This window comes from Dermacentor albipictus, chromosome 3 (assembly GCF_038994185.2).
Source record: "Dermacentor albipictus isolate Rhodes 1998 colony chromosome 3, USDA_Dalb.pri_finalv2, whole genome shotgun sequence".
In the NCBI taxonomy this organism is placed as follows: Eukaryota; Metazoa; Arthropoda; class Arachnida; order Ixodida; family Ixodidae; genus Dermacentor; species Dermacentor albipictus.
In genome coordinates, this window is record NC_091823.1 from 9959145 (window position 1) to 9985000 (window position 25856).

General features: G+C 44.4%; 1 protein-coding gene across 7 annotated transcripts in view; it reads right to left on the reverse strand.

Moving 5' to 3' along the window:
* Window positions 1–22566, reverse strand: part of LOC135919528 (restin homolog) — a 162368-nt gene extending 139802 nt beyond the window's left edge. For 6 of the 7 annotated variants that reach the window (XR_010569992.1, XM_065453414.1, XM_065453412.1 and 3 more), the window contains exons 1-7: window positions 22351–22566; window positions 17733–20045; window positions 14516–14697; window positions 12481–12551; window positions 7081–7137; window positions 5076–5156; window positions 3033–3164 (exon numbers count right to left, since the gene is read on the reverse strand). Coding sequence is in view for 6 of the 7 variants with exons in the window: in XM_065453414.1 (XP_065309486.1) it covers window positions 3033–3164; window positions 5076–5156; window positions 7081–7137; window positions 12481–12551; window positions 14516–14697; window positions 17733–20045; window positions 22351–22359 (2845 nt within the window). In the remaining variant the exon portion in view is untranslated. The remainder of the gene's footprint in view (window positions 1–3032; window positions 3165–5075; window positions 5157–7080; window positions 7138–12480; window positions 12552–14515; window positions 14698–17732; window positions 20046–22350) is intronic. The other variant, XM_065453415.1, reaches the window with a different exon arrangement.
* Window positions 22567–25856: the final 3290 nt, after the last annotated feature.

The window sequence follows — 25856 nt, forward strand, 5'->3', positions numbered from 1 at the left end:
CCGCCTCGTAGAACGATCACTTTCGAGGCCAATTTTTTTCTTTTCAACCTTTGTGCGACGTCATGTCCAGCGCGATGTCGAATCTACTCGTATTTTACGGAAGCGTTTGAGCACCGCCACCGTGGGCTGTTAACGCCGTCGTGTTTCATCTGCGACAACCAAATGCACGCTACAGTCGACTCCTAAGCATGAAAACGGTCGAACGCATGTATTTGGTCTTTCATGACAATTTCGACGTCACTGCAGGCGCCCGAAACGAATTGTTCGTCCAACCCACGACGGCGGCAGCCAGGAAAATAAATTAAATCGTCTACATACTTTCTGACGCCGACTGGCGACAGCCCCAGTCCTGCTCGTAACAGCCGCCATGTTGCACGGCAGTTGTCGCTGGCGCTACTGACGCAGCAACTGGACTCACGGGGCCAGTCCGGAGCCACGAAAACGGAACAAGCGCCGCTCACGCCCAGCGCGGTATGACATTACGCGCGGTCATTACACGGGCCAACGCGTCTCGCAGCGGCTCGCTCGAGACGCCGTCGTGCGATGGGAATAACCGCGAAAACGGGGCCGGTCCCGCGGCGCGCATCATCATCATATCCTTACGAAGCATGGCATTACGCCGAGAGACGATACGAGGACGGCCATCCGCGGTTACCAGTAACAATGGCTCGTGGGGACAGCAGGGAGAAGACAAGAACAACAACAAAAAAGTAGGTTTAAGTTGAAATGCAGGCGTAATGCAAATGGGTTGCGATTTCTGGCCGGCAGCGTGATCGGGGACACGGCGTATCTCCTGCGCGTTGTTCCCAAAGCAGACGGCGGCCACGAGTTGAGAGGGTGAAAGGTCCTTGTCGTTAAGGGCCTGTATCATGCTGAAGACAGTCACAGACTTCACTGTGCTAATATTCCGTAAAGCAGACCAGAAGTGGGCTCGGAATCAATATACAGTGTCACTGTGGGTCTGTCGGGTAAATAATAATTGTCGAGAGGCACGCAGAAGCCACTTCTTGGCATGCCTCAGTTCCAGAAGGCAACGCATAGAAGCCGCTTGTGGGCGTGTAGTGTGCAACTGCAGGCGAAAGTCTTGGACTGGCGATGACAGCAACATACTACGTGAGCAGAACCAGCACTGCAGGTGGCCAATTAGCGAGAGGTAGTGCGTCGCTGATTTGTTCGTGCATGACACGTCCGAGTTTTGGAGACAAAGGGGACTCAGACGACTGGGTAGAAGGTAGAAGTGACAGTTGGTGCACGACTTCCTCTCGAGGGAGTTGTCTGATTTGGTCGAGCAATTAGGAGTAGGCGGGAGCAGCACTGGAACTATCGGTTAGGACTGAAGCTGTGTTGTCTGGCACGATAGCTCGGCACATAGTAAAGCGTCGTTTGCGGAGCCCGTTGTAGCTCTGGCACAGGGTATACTGACCTCGTCAACCGTCTGAGAATTTTTCGCCAAGAGCAGTTTGGACGGGTCATCCTCTGTGCCTTTCATTACATTCTTTATATTTCCAGTTTCTGCCATAGTAGGATTAATGCGCTGACAAAGGTCAACTACATCTTCAATACAGCTGGTGAAGTTTTCACCCTTTTGCTGAGCGTGACCGCACAAGAGTTGTTCTGCACGAAGCTTGTACATAGCAGGGCGACCAAAGACTTCTTTGAAACAATTTGTAAATGCTGTCCAGGTGGAAAGGTCGGATTTATGATTTCGGAACCAGAGATTAGCAACTCCAGAAAGATAATGATATCACTCAGTTTAGCTGCGTCATCCCATTTGTTAAGCGCAGTCGTCGGTGCTGCTGAAAATGGGAGGATCTCGGTGTAGAGCACCGGAGCAGACGACAGGCGATGCCTGGAGAGGATCAGGCTGTGTGTGGTCCTTCTCCAGTATATAATAAATAAATGCAAGGCAGAAAGCCATGGTAGCATGGCAGTGTAGGTCATTGAGTTAATGGAGGTTGTCTGGGCTGATTCACAGTATGACCAGGAAGCCAAACGCACCTGGACGCTACATTGTAAATTAATTTCTTAAGTGAACACTGTAGGAGTGGACTAATAAAGCAGCGTCTGTCTAGGTGCTTTAACTATACATGTGCTGTAATACACTTGGGTCCAGTAGGACACCAAAGCACAGAGTGCTTTACAGGTTCGAAAACTGTCTTCTTTGATTATGTCTTCATTATCTTTCACGTGTCTTATTTGCGTGAAACATGAGCTGCAATACATATTCTGAAAGTATGCATCATTGCTTAAAGCCAACGAAATGCAGTATGTAAATGTGTTGTAAAAATCACATAAAAATGATTTCCTAAAAAGAACAACGCGCCTTTTCTAGCCTCATTAAAAAGCAATAGTTTAACATGAATGAAGCAACAGAAGAAAACAAGATTAAAAAATTTAACAATGTCCAACGTATCCAATTATCTAAGATTACCTGAAACATTCCCTAAAACACTGAGTGGAATGATTAACCTGCACAACAATGCACTGTATGCTTTTTACAATGCTTTATCCCTCTGTGCCTTATGTGAGTGAAACACTGCACAACTAGCGGGATGTGCAAGACTGAACAGATCTATCCCAGCAGCCATGACGTGCTGTAAATACTGCCAAAGATATACACAAACCTTTATGAGCCTGTCTTTCATCAGATTAATTGCACTGACTCAAATGGGCACAGTTCAATAAGCACTGTCAATCAGGGTCACTGCTATAAACCAGAAGCTGTAAATGCATAGGGTGCCAAGTTGAACATGCAGTATGCAATTACGCCTTGCTGGTGAAGCTCACATCAAAAACCAGAGAACCAATAATAATAATAAAAAAAGCCATCTTTCTCAGTGAGTGTTAAAACTAAAAAGTAGCATAAATAAACATCCATATCCAATACGTACAAGCCAAAAAAAGAGCTAAACATCATACACATGCACAAAGCATGCAACATTCTTTAGACACACACAAAGTGTACACTATAGAAAGCAGGAGCACACAAGCCTTGCCTTTGCCTGTATGCCAAGGGCACGATCTACACTGACCTTGGCGTCGTGGTGCAGGACTGCAGGGCAGGGGGCTAAAGTGCACCGTTTTTGGCATGCAAGGCGATTTTGGCTGCATCGGCAAACTCCGCCTTGCCAAAGCAGGACGGCTCATGCTAGCCCCGTCCAACTCTGGACCAGCCGGGCACCCAGGGGAATGGTGGGTGTAAGAGGCCGGATTGGGGTATGGGTTAGGAAGGAGAGGGAGGAGGGGACGAACTCTGGTTAGTCCGGTTAGTGCAAATTACCCTCTATGTAAGTGCTACCCCAACTAAATAAGAGTGAGCTAATCTTTGTTTCAGGCATGCATGTGTTCACAACAGAACTTGCAAAGCTGGCTTGCATGATTTTAGGCACTAACAACAAAAGTATGGCAAGAATAACCTGGAAATTGCAGTTGCTTCATAGCTGCATGCCAAGGGATCAGTTGCCAACACACACGTCAGTGGGTGCCAGCAATCTCGCCAAACGCATTCCAAATGGACACAGACTGTTGTGATGTTTTTGCATGAGGTTACAACATGCACACCTAAAGTTACATGGTGGCAACATCTGGCTTCTATGCAGGTCAGCTAAAATAGTTTATATTTTTGAGTCTGTAAGTTAATATGAAAATGTTGCCCTCTCCGATATATTAGGCACATGCATTTATAAAGGATGCAATGAAGGGCAGACAACTGAAACAAGCTAGGACTCCAAACATGTGGTACTATATAACTTTGTACATGGGGTTATCAACAGTTACTGTGTTAGTGAAATTAGTGCTAATTAGCAAATTCTATTTCCATGCAACCCCTGCCAGTACATATAACATTGTACATACACCTTCACTGAAAGAAGGCACTTTTAGGATGTTCTCTGAACCATAGATACGGAATCACACTATACTGACAGCTGAGGCAGAGTGCTGCGTGCTATCAGTAGACACTGCATTCTGCAAAACCAATTTCAATAAATGCTGCAGCTAACTGAACTTTCAGTACAGACAGAACAGTCCAGAAAATATTGTACGCAAAGCTATGATGCAAGTTCCAAAGTTACTAACTTCACTCTGTTGTACTCTAATTTTCTTATTGTGTTATTATACAGAATGTCGCATTGTTAAAGAAGTTCAATATACTAAACAACTTTCCCAGCTAAATCACAGCCTTGTTCACAATCACATTTCGCAGGGATGTGGCATTTCCCGATGGAGTTTCTTGAATATTATGTTTAGAAGCAGTTATTGCCTAGTTCATCCAAACTAAAATTGAAGTTCCCACTGTCAGTGGCAATGCTGGACCAAAAATGTGATACCAATAAATATAACAGTGGCACTATCTGTTCAAGGAAGATGAACTGTCTGCCATTGAGAAGACAGAGGAAAGACGGCATTCTTGCCTTGATGGCAACATACGCCACGACTGCTTCAACTGGGAAAACCTACATTTTTTGTCTGGCACTGCAGCAGATGACGTACAGTTTTGATTTATAATACTGAACAAAATGCACACACCATGAAGTGCAATCTCCATCTTAGATTCTGGTACAAATATTTGCCTTAGCTGAGAGAGACATTTATACTGGGCTCCCTTATCACTAAAATCTCGAATAAAATGTTTCTTTTAATTCCTTACTGTCATATTACCCGAGCACTGAGCTTTGTAAGGTGTGAAGTAGAAAACAAAATGCTTCACTAGCCAGTGAAATTTACATTAAGCTTACATATCACATGCAACGCATTGTGTACAGCCAACTCTCAACCAGCAGCCACTACTCAAATGAGTAGATATGCAGTACACTACTGCAAAACCAAGTAAACTATCAAAAACACAGGCTAACAAAAAGATAGTGCAAAAGTAGCATGCAACGCAGCCTGTTACAAGCAGTGTAATACACATCCAATCGTGGCCCTGCAAGACGCTTTGTTTCCCGTGCTGTCTCACCAAGGGCCTCTCTTGTGAAGTTCAATGTGAAGCATCAGGTTCGGAACTAGTTCAGGCTTCCCACGTAAGAAAAAAACAATTTTCTTCCGTGTGACACATGACGGTTGCAGTGGCCTACCTTTTGTGGGTGGCCTTGTATTCCATGGCCTTGGGTAGTCTGGACGTTTTGGAGTGGGCTTTGTTTTGCGTTCCGAGAGTGCTGAAAGCATGATATTTGAGGGGTGAGACAGGAAGAAGCCAAGGGGATGGCAAATAAACGTGAACAGATGCTAAGGACTGCGCAGTCGTGAAGGAAAGGAATAGTGAAGGCATAGCATCGAGGGATAGATAGAACAACGGTATGGATTAGAGATCAGTCATGGGTCAATTAGGTCAATTAATCACAGGGAACCCGGATCATGAGAAGGAAATTCATAGAATAAAAATAGGTTGGACCGCATATGGCAGACATTGTCCGCTCCTGACTGGAAGCTTACCATTATCAATGAAGAGGAAGGTGCACAATCAGTGCATTTTACCAGTGCTGACATATGGGGCAAAGACTTGGAGACTGACAAAAAAGCTTGAGAACAAGTTAAGGACCGCACAAATAGCGGTGGAAAAGATTGCTAGGCATAACATTAGGAGATAGAAAGAGCGGTTTGAATCAGAGAGCAAACAGGTGTAGACGATATTCTAATTGACATCAAGAGGAAAAAATGGAGCTGGGCAGGTCATGTAATGCGCCGGTTAGATAACCGTTGAATCATTAGGGTTACAGAATGGGTACCAAGAGAAGGGAAATGCAGTCAAGGACAGCAGAAGACAAGGTGGTGTGATGAAATTAGGAGATTCACGGGTGCTAGTTGAAATCGGTTGGCACAGGACAGGGGTAATTGGAGATCATAGGGAGAGGCCTTCATCCTGCAGTGGACATAAAATAGGCTGATGATGATGATGGGCAGATGATAGCCTAGCATAGACTAAGAGCAAGTAGTGAAGTTAAGCAAGTCATAACAGAATAGGTGGAAACCGGTGGAAAGAATGGTATTAGACTAACAGCTGGAGCACGTGCCAAGAAAAGGGAAGTGCAGTCGAGATAACACAAAGGATTGCAGCTAAGAGGACTGGGAAATTCAAGGGCACAAGAAAGACTCATGGTTTGCACAGGGCAAGAGTAATTGATAGGCAATCCTATGAAAAAAAAAAAAAATTGACACTAGTGCTGTCATTGCTGCCACCTCCTTTTTCAAACGACATTGCCAACGAGGATGATGATGATAATAATGACGGCTGCAAATAATAAGCTAATTTTACATAGAGTGTCTAAAAGTGTATTTTACTAGCTGTGCACATCGGCAGAGTCTTGTGTTTCGCTGCAGACATAACGGTCCTGGATAGTCAATGTGGAAGCACACTGGGATAGGACTAAATGACAAGATGTTGCAGGAATGTGAAGTTGAATGACAATTCATCTTTTTGCATTCCCATCTTTGTGCCCATCCTCGTCTTCACGGAGGTCCAATTGACACAGCCTCAAGTCTCATATAAAGAATCAGTTCAGGCATACCGAGGTTACGGTACAATATCCATTTCTGCTCCCCCCCCCCCTAACAAGTCCACAACAACCCAGTAACCAGTACACAACAGACAGCCCAGGCAATATTTTGAGATCAGGTCATTATCATGATTTACATAAAGAACACAACACAAATGAGACAAAGAGAAGCCAGCTAACAGATTTCCTGGAAAGGAAATTTATGAATACCTCTTTGAAAGAGAAGAAAGAAGGTAGAGGGGAAAAAGCAACACAAAATATAGCTGTATTACAACAACCGGGATACATATATCCTGCTGCTACTAAAATAAATGAAAGGTGAAATTCATGCAAAGCTGCAGAGAGACAAGGAATGTCATATAAAGCTATTTTGGAACTGGACCAGTGGCTTTCAGGGTAAAAGCACATGCAGCAAAGAAGTCTCTGTCAGGCAGGAGAGCATGCAAACGAACGAGGCACTTGTCTTGCGCTCTTCCCAAGCCATCCTCATTTGTTTGCGTGCTGCTTACAGTAACTCCCAACTTGGCCTCTTCACCAGCCAATGCAAAGTTCTCACACTCTGCACAGCAACAGGCAACTGACTCACCGGACTTGACTGAGGCTGCTCCCTTTCCAGAGGAGTGGACTGACGCCGCATCACCACCTAGAGAAGGGATTCAAATAAAAAGCACCCTGTGATTTTGCCTGACGTGTAACCATCTACCCAGTGGCTGTGAGATCGCACTGCTGAGCTTGAGGTCGCAGGTTCGGTCTCGGTCATGGTGGCCGCATAATGATGGGGCAGCAATGGAAAAGCACTCATGTATCGTGCGTCGGGTGCACGTTAAAGAACCCCAGGTGGTCAGAATTAATCCGGAGCCTGCCACTGCACCATGCCTCATAATCATACCTTTTGCCACGTGAAAGCCCGCCATTTAATCAATTAAGTTATTTGATGGGTAACCGCACTTGCACAACAAAATAACATTTAAAAGCTGCATATTTGGTTTGTCTGCATAAGTTGAGAGGCAGAGGGTAAGAGATGAGCGCGATTAGAGAGACAAGAAAAAAATAATAATAATGAACAAATAATGCACAAATTTTCAAACATGTAATGAACCGTTCCACATGAGAAATTTTGAGGAAAGGAAATGATGCTGGACGATGTTGAAATGGTGAAAAATGACTTACTGGTTGATTGATTTATAGGGTTTATTAACATTCCAAAGCAACATATGGACTATGAGGTATGCCGTAGTCGGGAACTTCGATTAGTTTCGATCTCGTGAGGTTCTAACATGCATCAAAATATAAGCACATGGGCATTTCGGCCCTACCGAAATGGCACCGCCATGGCTACCCCTGACCTTGTGCTCAGCAGCAGAGTGCCATAGCCATTGAGCCATCACAGCAGGTCACACAATGAACAATTAATATGGAAATACAAATCAATGTATTAACGTCAATATGTTTTATGTTTCAAGACTAATTTTATTTCCCATTTCATTTGTAAGTGCAAACAGCATGCAACACAACCTTTATTATATCAACACAACCGCAACAATTAAAGTGTCTTGGCTGATAGAGGCTCAACGATTAAATATTCAAAATTTACTGATGGAATAGACAGAACTACAGCTCATTAAGCATAAAAGAAAAAAAAAGCCCGTCCCATTACATCAGCTCCATCAACCAGCATACACCACTTTTGTGGTGCGCGTATTTATTTAAGCGTGTTTGTGAGTAATTGGTCCATGATACAGCACATCACTGCCTTATCAAGACAACGAGGTAGTGTATTAACCAGCAGGCTTATGAAGACAATAATGCACCCTAGCTAAACCAAGGCCCCTCAGTGCTTTTTTATGAATAAAAAAAAATTCTGATAACAAAACAGGCAGCTTTTGTTCTTCTGCCTAACATTCATTCATCATGGTTATCAAAAGCAGTTATAAAACTCTCACCTTCACTCAGCACTTCCTTTACTGGCTGTCAACTTAACCCCTTAACTTCCCATGACAAGGTAACAATGAGCATCCCCTAGTGCCAGTGAAGAGTTAACTCGTTGTGAACTTTCTGCATTTTTGTACATGTGTATGTGTAGATGCAGTTTCTTGCAATTTTGACAAATAAATAATACACAATGACTTTTGCTATTTTTTCCCTAAAAGACCAGAGCATCGCACGCGAAATGCGAAGGTTGTGGGTTCGGTTCCCACTTGCGGCAAGTTGTTTTCTTCATCCACTTTAATTTCCATTAATTTATCGTTTCTTTATTTCATTTATTAACCACAAGTAATTTCCCCTATGTTGTCCTTGGTGTCAGTGTTTGTTGGCTTCTTACGATATGACTAATAAAGATTGTGCTGCTTGGTTAACCCCCTTTCTTCTCATTTAGTAAAAATTCAAGTCATTCCTGGTACTATATAATATTTTTTCAGAAACGACTGGCACAAGGAATTTAGGTCTAAAAGAAATTCTACACTTTAACATGTTTTTAAATTTGTCAAGGAAGTTAAGGGGTTAAACAACAGCACTCAATAATGTCATCAATAGGCACAATTCTTCTGCAGTGAATATGCCAAAGACATGGTAGGGCTCTCGACTTTCCTGAACAGCTGCAAAAGAACATCACTATGTGGAACTTCGAATTTCATTTTCTGAACCCACTTTCAAGATGGCCTTGGAATTGCTTGCAATGTGAGACTGAACTAAGGATCCAGATATATGCTAAGAGTATGAACCAATTACCACTTTCTACTACGTAGATTTAAAGAATGGTCACATATATATTTTTGTTCTAGAAGAAAATCTCTACTACACACTTCTTGCACATATAAGGATCACAGTTAGCAAGTACAAAGGTTGGGAACCACTTATGAGAAATCGTATTCAGAAAAAAAAAAAAAAATTGCATCAGAATTTCAGACTTGTCGTCATCAAAATTATCACATTACGACAAAAAGCAAAATTTGCAAATGTCGTGTCACTAAGGCTAGGTATGATGATGCTGCTCATAAAAAAATAAGCAAGAGTGCTGCACGTTTGTTCTGGCTGTGCTCACATGTGACAGCTCCAACGAAAGCAGGGAGAGAGCAAGTCACTGTATCATAACGTCGTGACTCATCAAAGTTACGACGGTACCAAAACCATGGTTCCAAAACCAAAACTGGTTTGTGGAAACATGCATTATAACAAATTGGTGGGGGGTGCCATGGATCTTTCCAGCATTTTCCAACAATTCAGGTCATTTGGACATTCATTTAAGGCAAAAAAAAAAAAGAAGACAGAACTGTCACGCCAATACCTTAAAGTACTTTATTTCATGATGCCTCCATTGTACTTCACATTCTTGGCACTGTTTTTAATATATCATTTTGGCTATTTTTGAGTCCTCCTGTTTACGCCTTGTGTAGCTACTGGTGAAAATAGAATGAATGAATGAATGAATGAATGAATGAATGAATGAATGAATGAATGAATGAATGAATGAATGAATGAATGAATGAAACCTATCGCTGGTGCCACCCACTGCAGAAGCTCAGTGTTCATGGTGTCTTGACACTGAGCTCATGGGTTTTAATCTCAAGTCAATGCAGCTGCATTCCGGTGGGGGCAGAAATGCAAAAAATGCCAGTGTGCTAAAATTTAGGCATGCAGTAAGGAACTCTGTCAGGTTGTTAAATTTAATCCTGAAGCACACTGGCAATTCTCACGACTCTGGTACAGTTTCCAGGTGTCACAGAATTAATTAACCAGACTGGATGCACAAGAACATCAATGAAGCTCAGCGTGTTTGCCTGGCAATAGCCTTTCATTTAAAAAGCACCATGAAACAGTTACTTTGGTTAGCTCACGAAACATCGCTTCAAGTTTCAAGTATCCAAGTTTCATTGCCAGTAATAGCGTTGGAGAACTGCAATTATACATCTTAGTATAAATGCATTGTTAAACGATGGTACAATGTTTTCGGAAGTGACATATAGTCATGCCTTGTCATTACGACGATGATTACCACGAATGACTCAAAAAAGGGAGTTTTCGTGGTGACACAAAACTTTTCCAATGCATCTGTGCCTCGTTAATGTGGAAAGTCGCTATCTGGACAATGAACAAGGTGGAAATTCCCACACCAGCAGATGCTCACATGTTTTGTCTTGCTAATGTGGACAGTGTCAGTATGGACAGGACATCCTCTCAATAAAAGAGAACTGAAAGCCCTGTGCACGCAAGTGGCAACAAGATGCATCACTGTCTGCACAACCACATTGGCCAATGTCTCTTTTACGGCGACAGTAACATGACAGCATCGGTATTCACATCTTCTCCGAAGCGTATGCACTTTCTGAGCCAAGGTCTGAGACTGCCAAGTCTTTCATTTGTTCGACTGGTATCCTATACTATCAACATCAAGTGAAATGTGAACAGCAGAGCATTTGGCTGAAACATAACTCAAGGTACAGTAAGCGCTGCTGAGACATCACCCTTGACAGGCATGCACATACGGTTTGACCGTGCTGCATGATGATACTACCCCTATACTGTGATATTTTCGTCTTTGTTTTGGTTATCTTTTACTTGAAAGCGAGAAAAGAAAAATAGAAGAAAACAGAAGCTCAGATATTGCTGAATATGGCAAGTACTATCACACAGTTTGGCAAAACCAGATGAGCAAATCTATATCTAATTATGACTGTGCAAATTTCATTGGACCCTCATAGCACAACCAGTTTCGCCCACTATGAGATAGTAGTCACCCTATACTGCAATGTTTTAGCTTCTGCTTTCTTTTATATTTTTCTTCTTGCTTTTAAGTAAAGGAGAACCAGAACTGAAACAAAAATATTGCAGTATAGGGGGCGCATCATCGCGCATTGCAGTCAAACAGAATGTGCGCACCTGTCAATGGTGATTACTGGACGGTGCACACGATATCTTCAGTTATGCTTCAGTCCAGTATGTATCGTATTATGTATTGGTTGCAAGTACGAGCAGTGTGCTGAGACCGCCGGTCACAGTACAGTCACTGTGTTCACTCATTAGTAAATAGGTTCAGGTCTGCGATGCCTTTCATGTAATAAATATGTAATATTTTGGGACATAAAAGCATGATGGGTAATGTTACATTGAAATGAAGATGCATACCTAAGTGTTTCTTTCATATGCAATGGATTATTATTTATTTTTTTTTGTCACAAATGTGAGCAGACAGAGAAGTGTCTTTGACCATCCTAATGCTGCCTCCTATGCATAAGACAGAGTACAGGGGGCTCATTACTGAGACTTCTGGCTGCTACTAGTAAAGACAGAGGCCTTTCAGTTTTCAGAATCACAATTGACACGACTGAACCTCGCTATACGTAGCATCTGATTTGGAAATGCCTTTATTACATTCAATATTCATTATAAGCATATAGTCCTTGCACGATGATATTGAAAATAAGCATTTTAGATTTACTTAATTATATCTAACAACTTGTCATACTGAATTATATAAAAGTTCGAGTTTATTTAGTCTACATCAACAGAGAAACGTGTCCTTGTGGAGTACTCTAACTGTTGTCAATTCAGCTCATTGATGCTGAAAATAACCATTATCACATTTTTTTCCAGATCCTTCTGTCACATGAACAAAAAAAAAATAAAAGGATAACTTCCACCTTGAAAGTGGGAAGAAAGACACCAAGGTACACTCCATCATTATCAAATGACTGCTACTAAGAACAAGCAATGAAAATCAAAGGCTAGTCACTGCCAGGCTGCAATGCAATTCACTAAGGTTTCCAAAGTTGGGTGAGTTGGAATTGATGCATTCTTTGCATCAGTGCGAAAAATGACAACACAAAAAGGAAGGACACAGGACAAACACAAACTGAAATCCATCGTCAATTTGACCTTCTTGCATTGGAATACATGCCTGCAAATGTGTTGTTGGACTAATCAAGGTTTTGCACATACTGAAAGAATAAAATGTTGTTAAAGTAAGAAAAGTGGTGAAATTCCCTACCTTTCATAATGGTGCTGTCCTGTGCTGTTGTGGTACTGTCAGCAGTGTCATCCTTTGAAGACTCTCCACACCTGAAAATATCGGCATATTGCAGGTTACCTCGGTGTCAAATGCTTTGACAGTAGTAATTGTGAGCTTTATTAATGGCGGTGTGGTTACTCTAGGAGCTGTAAGAAACAGCAAGCCAAACAAGACAGCATAGTTGCACATGCAGAACATAAAATAAATTTTGGATTTTGCAAATGTGCATCAGTCATGTTAACAAAAGCTAAGCAATCTGTGCTAAATTGCCGCCCCCAAAAATTCTGAATAATCGATGTACCTAATGTTAAATGGCTGCAAAAGCCAGCCAATACGGAGGGAAACCATTCTGCAACAAGCCACCTTTGTATCAGTCAGAACCAGTCCTGTTCACAATGCAGCCAGCAATATAACAGGCTTCCTACACATATTGGTGAGCTGTCACATTCTCCAATGCACTTCTGCTTTAAACAACAGTTCAGCAGTTGCCTAGCTATCTGAATATACAGGAAAGACAGCACATAATGAGACCCCATGTGTGAAATCCATTCTGTCTGCTCTCATTATGGTTGTACAGAATGAACTGCATTGTCACTCAAGTCAAATCGCCCTTTGGACCTACAGCAAAAGATCCCAAAAACATGGCTCCTGGAGCATGGAAGTAACTTTGATGGTACCTATCGTCCACTTTTCTCTGTTGCCACGTGAGCAGTTGCCACAGATGGACTGTTCACGGCACTGCTCACATGAGCAGTCTCTCATGTGGGCTGTGTGAATCCAGCTACAGTAGAACCCCAATTACACGACTTATTGGGACTGCGTGAAAATGTTATACAATCTGGCCGTCCTTTGTCAAAGTGACAGAAGGTTCGTTAACATGTGTGATTTGCTTTTGGAAAATCCAAAATGCTTCAATAATTTCCTGTGTTTGTTTGTCTTTGTGCCTTGTGATTACGGCAACGCTACAGAAGGTCAGCACCCATTAACAGTCACTACAATGACTTGACAATTCGGAGGTCTCTGCACCTTTCAAGGCGTTTACATGTTGTGAAACAATGCCCCTGTGCAGTCATTGTCATGACTGTGGATGGCACTGGCCTTGTGTAGCACCACCATAATCACATGGCGCAAGGACCAATGCAAGCGGGAAATTATCGAAGCATCTTGCATTTTCAAAAAGCAACACACATGTATTAGCCAGACTTCTATCACTTAGACAAAGAACAATGGCCTTCCTTGACTGCTCGTAACTTGTTTGTGTAATCTTCTGTATAATTGACCAACACTGATGTGTCAGTGTGGTTTTCTTGTTTTTGTTGTTGTGCATTGTTCTATTTATGCCCCATTTCGTTTCCAACAAAGCTTCAGTTACCAGAAAGCGCTTGTCCTGTCTTTTTCTCTTTCTGTGTCTTCATTTTGCCATGCAATGCTATCCCTGATGAGTTCCAACTCGCCTGATTAGCCATCCTTGAACAGACTTCTCCCACTGCTAGCATTAACAACCAAAAAAAAGAATTCGTTACATATAAAAGAAGGACACAAGCATGCATTATCTAATGCAATGTAACATTAAGTCTCTTACCTCCATGTTGCAATATATGGCGTAATTATCACGTGAAAGGTGTCACAGATCTGAACCTATATATAATTGAATGAGTGCCATTTTGGCATCCTGCAGTGATTTTGGCAAGCTGTGACCACAATGCAAAGCTTGCAATCACATCCAAAACATAGTACCTCACTAACTGGGACAACAAAGGTGCACAAATAACAAGCAATTTGATGTAACCTCACGCCCACAAGTTGTAGTTGTAATATTGCATAGTATTTATTCTGTAGAAAGCATTGCAGGCCAAAATGACTGCACTGTGAATCGTGTGAAGCGAGACTTTATGACTACGTTACTTGCATAGCTGCTGCAGCGTTGCCTGTTAAGTATGAAATGGAGTACAGCAGCCTAGGCCATTCAAGCCTAGCTTCTTCTGTTTTCGGTAAAGAAGCACCACAGACTCACGGTGAGTCGTGGTGGTGTTCACTTGATGGCGTTGCAGCATCAGTCTCGGTTCGAACACTGCCCCTGGACGATGTGCTGCAGCGCCCCGGCTTGCGGAGAGTGGGTGGCAGAGCAGTGGGTCGGGTGGCCTGCTGCTTGGCTCCTTCCAGGTTAGTGAAGACTTTGCTTTTCACCTCTTTCACCTGCATTGCAGGAAGGATAACATCAGCAAGAAAGCAAGATAACATTGGACAACATTTGTTAATGCAGTTATGCACTCACTTGTTTGCCTCGATTATTATAAATCTCATGTAACACCCAGACTATTTTTCAAAATCTTGGCCGGGAGCAGTTCTCAGGCGAGTCAGCATTTGGACTAGCTGCTGACACTACATATTATGCAATGGCTGTTATGAAGAACACAGACCTTCCCATTGGAGGAGAGGGCATCTCCTCTCTGCACAGTTGCATGCGAGTGCAAAAACACATGCTGCTGCTTCTGCGACACTTTTGAGTAGGGGTTCACAGGTGTTCACCACAGTCCACAAGACATTGTGGGGACACTCAGGTAGCTCTTGCTGGAAATAACTATTCAGTAACCAATTATTTATTTGAGAAATGTGCATTCAGTGATTTGCTACTTTCACTGTCGAAACCATTCAACTCTAACTGCTCTAGTGGAAAGGTTGATGCAAGTGATCTTTGGTGAGTCATTTGTTCTCCAAATTTTTTTTCAGCATGAAAGTGGAGGTGCGGGCCTTTTGTGACTGGTGGCCCTTCGAATACAGTAATTTATATAAAAATGTTGTTCCTAATTTGGTGCAATATAGTGCTTCCTCAGTTATAACCAGCTTTAATATGCCAAAGCAACACCTGAACTTTGAGGAATATTGGATACGATGGCTGGAGATTAATTTTGACCACCTCAGGGTCTTTAAACGTACAGCGATGCAAAACAATAATGACACGTTTGAGTGGCCATTTCAGAGTATTCTGGCAGTGCTACCAAAATGCTGCATCACAAGATGAACTGAGTGAAATAAGTGTCATTCATGCTTCATTATCCACGTTTGACCCTTCTTGCGGGCACAGTAGAGCTTAATTGCTGTCGTACACGACCTGTGAAGTACTGCTGGAGTGCTCATTAACATTACCAGCAAAATATGCCATAAATCATTCGAGACTTTTAGACCATCTGTGCATTCTTCACCCAAAGGAAATTACACACTAGTGGAGAAAATGAAATTCAAGCTTCTCTTTCTCATTTGAAGCACGTGATGTTATGGTAAGATGAAAGATTTCAGTGTTTTCGTTTTCTCTTTTGAGCATTTGGGCTGTTTCAATGCAAGAGGTACCCACAGAAGTTGCCAGGCTGAGTTTTCCCTTAATTTCAAATGTGACATTATCATATTTTGCAATGGTCAGGAGTTAACCAGACACAGTGCAGACACATGCTGCTGCCAAAATCAATGACATCATCAGAAAATCATACAAAAATGTCAAGGTGGCAGCTCCACACAACTTTCACTTTAACATCCTTTCTAACACACCAATGGTAAAATCAGTGGTAAAGTTTTACCAACCATGGTTAAACTGGCCTATTTGTAATTTTGTAAGCATAACTGACCACTCAAGCCCACTGTAATGTTCCTGTTCACCATCCCCTTTAATATCCACCAATATTTAAGCATACGGGCATTCTTTTAATTCCAGTTTCATCTGAACTCAGCTGCTGTGATCAGAAACAGAGACGCTTGTGATCAGCATGGCTCTATTAGCTGAATAATTACATTTACTTTACATACATGCCACCCTTCTGCCACGCCACTTGCTTGCTACAAATGTATCATTAAAGCATGATAGCTTGCACAGAGTGCTCCCAAGAGTTTACCTCAAAATCATTTTCTGTAACATTCAAATTATATACCGCACCACTAATACCACCCAGACAAAGACAAATCTCTCTCCCTATAAGTACGCTGCCTTGGTGCATTTCAAGAGTGACCAGCACAGCTGCTGATCATGAACACATATGAGTAAATAGTGTATTGTCAGTGTAGTGTGTAGTAATCTCAGTCTGTTGTCTGTGCAGTAAGCAAATAATATGACGTTGGGCTAAAAGGCAATATAAAAATAATGTTTTTGGAGCTATGCATTAATAACTACACTATGTCACGCACAAGCATGGCTGGTATTTTCTGAATGGGCCGTTTGCTAAGCTGCATCTGCCAGCGTTCCATGATACATACTTCACATGACTTCATTGAAATGCAGCACAATGAACGCACATGGTGAAACCATGAACACTGCTTGCTAAACTGCACTGACACTTCTGAAATGTCCCATCTCATGTCTAACATCAAAGGTACTCGCAATACAGCTAAAAACATTCAAGAAAGCATGTATGCAATAGCTGTGTGTAGATCTCGGTACAGGCTCCTGAGAATAAAGTCCAGAGAGAGTGAACTTCTGTACAAGCAACCCCAAGCTGTTCACAGAACACATGCACATAATAAAAGTATTTTCAGCTCCACGCCGATCAGCTTAATATGCATACCAAAAAGCACATCTCCCATTTCAGTGCCTATTTGTCATGTTTGCATTATTCAAAAGTTATGAACCTTCTTATATAAAGTGTTTCCCTTGGGTGGAAACCAGCACACCTCAACTTCCATGCTTATTATTATGCCTGTTTTCTGCATAACTGCATTAAACTGCCCAGACAAATGTCATGCTTAGAGTTACATATCTTCATAGTCGAAGTGCACTACTTCAGTTTCAGTTTATTATTCATTCAAGATACACAGTTGGTCGTTAGTAGTATACAGGCGAGGGTCTCAAAGTCAAACGACTGCAGCAGTACCCTCAGTTAACAAATAGATTAGTACGACATGATTAATTAATACAGCAGTGTAAAATTATGCTATCTATAAATAAATAAAAAGTGAACGAAATAGTGAAAAGGAATACATTCGATTTTCATACAAGGAGTCATACATAATAATAATAAAAAAAAATTTGCACACTACCAATCTAAATTGTATAAACCTATTTAACAAATGAAGTGCACACTTTATATACAAAGTAAATTATTTAGGACAACTAGTTATACTTTAAGTTCATATTCAATGCGTGCAAAGATCATGATGATTTAAAAGCATGAGGCTTGAAAACATATTAAGAGCTTGAAAACATATGGTGGATAGGTTGTTCGAATCAAAAAGAGCTCTATGCTTACCTTTGGTTTTACCTTGTCATCAGCCATGCTGGCGGCCAATTTTGAAGTAACGTCATCCCATCGACCTTTCTTTGGTTGCCTCACAATTTTTTTTGTTGGCTCTTCACTTTCTGTTTTGCTTGCTTCAATCATTGCTTTTACTTTAGAGACCACTAACTTTGGTGCTGGCTTTGGAAAGGAAATGGGTACTCTCTTCAATGTTGTCTTTACCGCTTTGCCTGTCTTCTCCATGGTGGCAACCTTAGCCTCTTCAGGCTCAGCCACTGGCTTTTCAATGTCAATGTCATCAGCATCTTTAGTTGCAGTCTCAGGTTCGTTGGTTTGGCTTTCACCCGCCCCGGCAGGGTGTGCATCCGGACTACTGCCCTCTTCACAGGTAATTTCTCGTTCTCCAGCGGAATGCACAACTTCTGGTTCACTAGTGGACCGTTGCTGCACTGCGCCCGTTTCATCTTGCTTCACGGCCAACATGGGATCCTTGGACACCGGTGCCTGCAGACGGAGGGATGGCAGGTGCTTCCCGGCAGGCGAGGGGACACGGCCACAGTCCGGGCAGCAGTCCGGATGGAGATTTCGTCTTTGAAACTCTGACTCAGAGACGGCGCCACTATCTTGGCTGCTGCAGGTGGACCACCGCATCATCTTGTCTTCACACGGGCTCACTGCGGTCCCTGCTTCACTTTGGTTCTCCATTTCAGAGTCACCCTGGAAGCCTGTGTCTGTGCTGCGCACAGTGTAGGCCGACGTGGGTCGCTTGGGCCTGGTGCCATCCTCTCCCTGCAGGCTGCTCAGGTTGACTGCGGTCAGTGCATCGGCTGCACTTGGAAGCTCGCACTCCACAGAACCAATGCTGGTCGCAAACCCAGATGAGCATTCGAGACTGTCGGATGTCTTCTTCATGCTGGATTCATCAGAATTAAGGTCGGCAGTCACCGAAGAGGGAGTCTCAGACATAGTATGACTAAGCGGGGAAGGCTCGTTGGTTATGATGGCTCCACTGCGAGCCATAACCGTGTTGAGGTAGTCTACTTGGTCGGGGAAATTATATTGCAATATTCGCAAAACATTACTGCTTATCATTGGAATGTTGTCGTCAGTAAGGGGGTCACTAGGCTTGAATTCTGTGGATGCAGCACAGGGCTGCTCATCCCCCTCATCTAGCTGCTCTTCGTCCACAATGTCAGCCACATCATCTATAGAAAATGAATTTGGGAGAACCCCTTGGTACGACTGTCCATCAACAGAGACAGCAATATCTCTCATAGCGCCATCTGTTAGTATTCCCAGGCTGTCTTGCTTTGAACCTTCATCCACCTCATCCATGATTTCAGCAATTGGAGAGAGAAAGTCAACACCCCCAACAGCTCCTTCTGGGCTTTGCGAAAGTGTTTTCTTAGCACACCTGTTTTCAACTTCGTCAGAATTCTCATGAATGGGGGAAAGAGTGTTTTTCGGTGCAGCACTTGGATCAGGAGCTGGTTCCTGTGGTGGTAGTTCACTCATAAGTGCAGAGCGAAGTTCCTGAAGAACCTCCGGACTCACACGATCACGTAGCGATGAGTCTCTACGATCATAGTCATCGGAATCACTGTCTGGGGAACAAGTTGCAGTTGCGTCTCTCCATAACGGCGCATGGTCAGCTGAATATGATGCTGCCTCAGTATTGCGACCAGTGACATAACTGCCAAGCTCATCGACTTCGTCTGTTGTATCTATTTCTTTCTGCCTTAATTTTGATGCCCTGCCTGAGAAACCGAGCTTGGGGAGGCGTGACAGAAGGGATGCACTTTTCGGCCTAACTGCTGGCTGTTCATTTTCCGTCTGAGCCTGTGAAGATAACTCGGGCAGTGTTCGCACTGACTGCTGGACACGCAGTTTCACTTTCGACTCTGGCACAAAGATACCATGGTTCGGACGGCATGCAAAATAGGTTACTCCATCAACAATGCCACTGTGCTTTCCACCTGCTGCATCATCAAGCTCAACACCACACAAAACTCCTTCGGCAAAATGCGTTTCTCCATAGTACTGAAGTATGCCATGTTTCGATTCTCCTATAGACACACGATCACCAATCTTGAGATACTTGTGGGTTCTTCTGAATGCCTCATCAACTGGTGCTTCTGTACTCTGATGATTTAATGAAAGGGAAGTCGGCTTTGGAAGTGGCTCCGCTTCTGATGGAAGGTTTAAGGTGGCTTTGGGGAGGAGTGCTGTGAAGTCTTCTAGTTTCTTGGCAATGACACGCTGAGGTCTTGGAATGAAACGGGCAATCTTGGAGCTCCTCTGCTGTCCAGTATCAGGCCTGTGACCCTGGGAATAAAAAAAAAGGAAGAAAAAGATCGTTTTTTTTTTGTGTGAACACAGGCACAAGAGCCACCCGACACGCACTTTCAATCCTGTTGCAAGCATTGTAGTAATCAAGGGTTTTACAACACACCCAACGAACTCAGGTCACACGAGGAGGACTGCGCAACTCCCACATCCATCCCAGAAGACACATGCTGCCTGTCAGCAGAAGTGGTGTACAGCCACTGCTCTGAACCTACCGCGGGGAAGCGCTTTTCCTGTTCTCTCAAGACGGTGTCCTTCTCTCCAATCAGAAAAGGAAACACGGTCCTCCGCGCCACCACCAAAATAAACACACGCACCCGCCCTTCGCTTGGGCCCTTTCATTTCTCGACGTGTTCCATCCCATCCAGCAGATGACCCTCTCTCGCATCCATTTCGGGTTTTCTCCCTCTCTCGCGCCAACTCCGGAGGAGGGCAGGCACTCCTGACCCACATTTGTGGGAGCCCGCAATGTCGCTCTCGCCACGGCGCTATGCATGCAGTCACTCTTCGCTCTCCAAACGTTTTAGAGGAGGAGGAGGGTCAAAAGTGGAGAGAACATCATACGAATCCGCAAGAGCGCGCGGAGATGTGCTAGTTTAGAACAAGCAAATATTTAAAAGTAGACAGCACCAGTAAATGACCTGCCAGTTGGAGAATAAAGACGTGCGGTCGGTCGCACGCGCAGCGAACAATACGACTTGCGAGGCGAGGCGCAAGTTACTGCAGCCTGTCTCGAAGGCGCAGAAGGGAAAGGTGTGCCGTTTCACGCACACGTGCAGAACGTGTGCTGGAAACGAACAAAAAAAAAAATAAAGATTGTGGGTGTCCGTTGTACACATACGTAAGTTCTAAGAACACGGTCGGGAAAACAACGTTTGCGCCGCGATATGTCACCGCGACCACACGCACGCAGCTGCTAGGGCTCAATATTGTTTATTCTGGATGTTTGGTTCTAAAGCAGTGTCTCCACAACATTTGTTTGGTTCGACCCGATTTGCTTTAAGAGAACCACGGAATAGTGAGAAGGGCAAAATGCTCCGCGGGAGCACCTTATCGTAGTTACACCGAATACGCGCACTGCCGCGCTGTTTTCGACGGGAGCGTTATTTGACATTTTGTGCACGTTTTTTACTTCCCCAAAGTGCATCGTGCAGCTCGTACGTTGAGCACAGCCGGACTATCGGCTTCCACGTCAGTGACCTTAAACGGCCTTTACTGAAAATGAGCTAAAGAAACCGTCCTTCACTGGCCGTATCACGCGCGCGCCAAAAGCCAGCGCCTTATAATAGTAGAGTATCAAACAGTCACTTGTGCAGATTACGGTTACGACCTGAGAAAGTGTGACCTCTATGTGCTGCTTAACCAACAGGGGGCTGCCGAATTCTATGTCCAATCCTTGGTAGAGACAGACCAGTCCAGACGAATGTCTACAGTGTCGCTATCAGGCGGGACCGCGCGACTGGCAATCACGTAGAAAAATAAGTTCTGCTTCGTTGAACACTAACCCATTGAAGGTTCGGAAAAACGCGTTCCTATGCAGTGTTCTGTACTTCGAGGTCACTGTAAGCAGAACTGCTTGAGGCAGCGCCTAGGAAGAACCATAACGTTACGATTCACATGAACCTATAGCGGAGTCAGCTAGGCGACATGCTATTGATCGGAGTGACGCGGGGCTCCGTATACGCAGCCGCGCGGTCGACAACCGGGCCTCTCTGGCCCAGAAATTAAAGGACATCGTACGAATGATTAAAATGAAAAGTATTTGAAGATCATCTCAGACACAGCAACATCGCTTTGCAATCACAGCCTCGCGAGTGACATTCAAACACCGGATTACATATTTTATGCGACGCACGATCTCAACGTATGTTCGGCACCGCCAAGCAGCAGGCGTTTCTCCTCACGCGCCGGTGCCACACCCCCGAAAGACAGACCTTTGTTTCGACTTTTGGTGATACTACACACATATAATACTACGCGTAGTTAAATCTGACGCTGCGTAAAACAAGGAAAAAGAAACCGCAAACGCTGGACAGGGAATCTGTAGCGAGTAGCGACCTTTGCGTTGACGATGCGATGCGCCGTGCAGGCATGTTCGTGAGGAAAGGTATCATTATAGTTTCCAAAGAGGAAAGCCTAAATGACGTAGCAACAAACGACGGTCCGGGGCCACGCCAGCTCTCAACCGAAGACGTTCAGCGAAAAACAACGAAGCGTGTGAGCGCCAACATGTGACAACGGAGTGTGTGCAGCGGACGCTGCTATCAGCGCCGACTCCACTCACCTCTGCCATTGCGGTCGGATCAACGGTATCCTCCAACTCCCGCGCGAATTGAAACACCTCACGGGCACATATTGAAGACCTAGCGGTAATTAATTCGCCTCGCAGCTTCGAGGGAGGCGAGCGAAACAAGTTACAGCGCACACATCGTTGCCACACAAGCAATACGCATACGTCGCTACGCGTCTTGCAGTGTTTTCTTCATCTCTTGCTATATATATATATATATATATATATATATATATATATATATATATATATATATATATATATTTTTTTTTTACCCTGTGGAGAGGCTGCTGATGGCACAGGCGCAGGCACAGCGAGGAGGCAGGTGGCGGGAGTGGGGGCGCTGCTGATGCAGTCAGCAAACGCGCAAGGACTTATGGGTATAAATCAATGCGCGTAGTTGGTAAAAGCTACCGCTGTTTTCTGCGCAAGGCGTTGCAACGCACCCGATGTAAGAATAAGTTCCTCATAGTCGCAGCTTTTTATGGCAGTCAACTTCAACACTAAATAATCTAGGTACAAGACGGGTATTATAATCTATCTTATTTAGACGCGATATATTTTTATTTCTCACGGAACTCGCCACTCACGTAATTGGGCTTAGGTAGGATTTAGGCGCTCAAAGAGAGAGAGAACGCCTTGCTGAGTCGGCTGCAGAGGATTTCCGTGCTCAGCGAAGCGGGCTGAGACAAAAGATCTGTGCACTATCCTCTCCACAAAGGCTTCGGTGCGTCACCCTCACAGCAGCGTTGTTACATAAAACACAACAAATTTCGTCGTACACTGGCGCGTGTGTCACACCGTGAGAGGCGGCAACGTGCGCTGAGGGCGTATCGCGGGCTCCGAGTTTTCGTCGCCGCGCAAGAACTGTCTCCAGAACCGTTTGGTGGACAGTATGGGGTTGTTAGTCGTGGGCATTGCCTTATTTTGGCAGACGCTGGCGTAAAGGACGACTTGCAAACTCAAATTCAGCCGTGACCTGTTGCTTCTCCGTCTGTCCTAAGGACGAAAATTCACCATGTTCCTCCATACCTGATTTTCTTTCTTTCTTTTATTAGTATTTCCAACGTTTCTAGACACGTACGTCAACGATAACCTGAAAGTGTCCAAGCAAAGCCGCGCGCTCGATTGAGCTTCAATACAGCATATACATCATAAACGGTGGATTCCCAGCGAGGTTGTCTGCGAAATGAATAAGACCGATGATGCAACTCCGGCTGTCATATGCTATGTCATATATCCTTCCCTCTAGTTGGATGGCGAGCACTGTAATCCGCGCCAAACACTCGCTGTCGCGATCGGGCAACTCCCCGAAACGTAGCAATTACTTTCGCGTAGCGCACGGCCCTTAATTTTTCCCAGGCCGGTATATCGCGTTGCGGTGCCACGTGGCGCCATGGCAATTAAGCCCTGCTCTCTTCAGCCACGGATAGCTGACTGCGAACTGAAGCATGACAGCTCGCCTTTATTTTGTGCCTGCCGTTTGTGTGTTAGTTTCCTTTCTTATGTGGTCGCAAAGCGCGGGCCAGACTCGACCTACTTAACGCCGCAGGCATCGCACATGGCGCGGCACGTATACGTACGTACGCACGTAGTACGTACGCTTGGCCGACGATGCTCTCGCTACGCCAACTACGCCTCTGGCTCTTGTGTAACCTGAAATACAACCGGCGCATCCCGAGGCGCGCGGGCGGAGACCTTCCTTTCCAGGAAAAAATATAGCTAAACAAAGACAGAAGGAGAGAGGTAAAAAAAAAGAAAAATAAAGAGAAGAACCAGGTGTAAGCGCGTTTCCGTCTAGCAGACGCGAAATGATCTTCCGCAGGTATATAAGCGCGGCGGCCTTGCGCATTCATGCCGGCGACGTCGTCTGGTTGTTCACGAATTAGCTTTGTTTTCCTCTTCTTTTAACTGGGCCTCACGATGGCCAGTCTCTCACGTGTGACACATTTCGGACTGAGCATACGAACCCCCGCTCCCCTGCAACTGTAAAGAAGTTTCTAAATTAGGTAAACGAAAAAAGAAAAGTTATGCAATCAGGTTTATTCTTAGACCCGTGCACTATAGCACCGTGCAGTGCTCTGGAGGTTTGAGCTAGCGTGAGCCAATCGGAATGCAGCGTTCCACTGAGACACTCTCTGCCCACGTGTAAAGTCGTCTGCTGTTCATTGCGGCGAACAGACAACGGCATAATCCTCGAATCGTGAGTCAAGACTACCTTTGTGCTTTTGGTAAAAAAAAAAAAAAATCAAGCATTTCACAACTGAAGGCTACATTCATTTGACTGATGTTTACTGTAGGAACGCGGCGCTGTTTTATGTCGCGCACTTAAGACTCAGCACTACCGTATAGTGTACCCATCACTGCACGATTCTTCTGAGAAAGAGCACGGCGTTCCTTTGTCATGTTATTTGAAATGTGCACCCGGCACTATTGACCTTGACGGACAACGTCGCTCTTTTTCGATTTTAACGGATGACCCAGCCGCTACATGTGGTCTCGACGCCGGAACGAAGAGGCCTGCAGTAGGCACCTGTGCCGAGTATAAAAGCAGCGTCGCTCGAGTCTGGAGAGCACGTACCAATGCGATTAGGCACGCGAGCTGCCTGGTATGGTCCTTACAGGCGTCAAGCGGAGCTCTCGAATCGCCGACGCGAAGCACGAACGCGGGCAACTTGGAGCACAGAAACACCTTTCCGTACCTTTTTCGGTCGCGGAGCCTGTGGAGATAGCGGTACGTAACGTGCCAGGTGCAGCGTCTACAGCGCATACTTCTATCGAACTGTTGATCTGCTTGGAGATAAGAAAGCTATGAGCTGAAAAATGGGAGCGTCAGATGACCGTTTTCTTGTTTTTTTTCCCCCTCCATTATTCTTCTTCCTATCTAATCTGTTATGTGAGGGGTCGGCGAAGCGCAAGATAGCACTATCACGTGGTTCTCCTGTGAAAGGTAAACCGAAAAAAGAAAATGCAATGTCTAGATAAAAGTAGGGAGGATACCACTCAACAACATGGTCCAATACGGTGCCTATTCGCACACTTTTTTTGGTTGCCTAATTCAGTTAATTATCCGAGACATCTTAGACGAGACCAGTAACACGACCAGTTGATGGCTGCGAAATGGCAGCGGTCTGCCTCGCAGCCACCAAAAAGGTAGGAGGTGCAGTGGGCGTACTAATTAAGCTTCAGCGTGGGAGACCGCTTGCTTTCGGCACTCAAGGCTGAGCTCCGCTCGGAGATACGAGATGATAAAACCGGGCAAAGACGCGCGGTCAAATAAAAAAATCACCTTTTTTTTTCGTTACGCACTAAATATTGCATAAGGCACTGCAAGAATGTACACAAAATCTGTCGTTGGCCGTTGAAAAAAAATGTTGGAAACAAAAGAGAGAGAGAGAGAGAGAGAGAGAGAGAGAGAGAGAGAGAGAGAGAGAGAGATGAGGTGGTGAAATGAAGTGCACAGACGCGGAGTATCGTCAACCTACATATATATGCGTCTT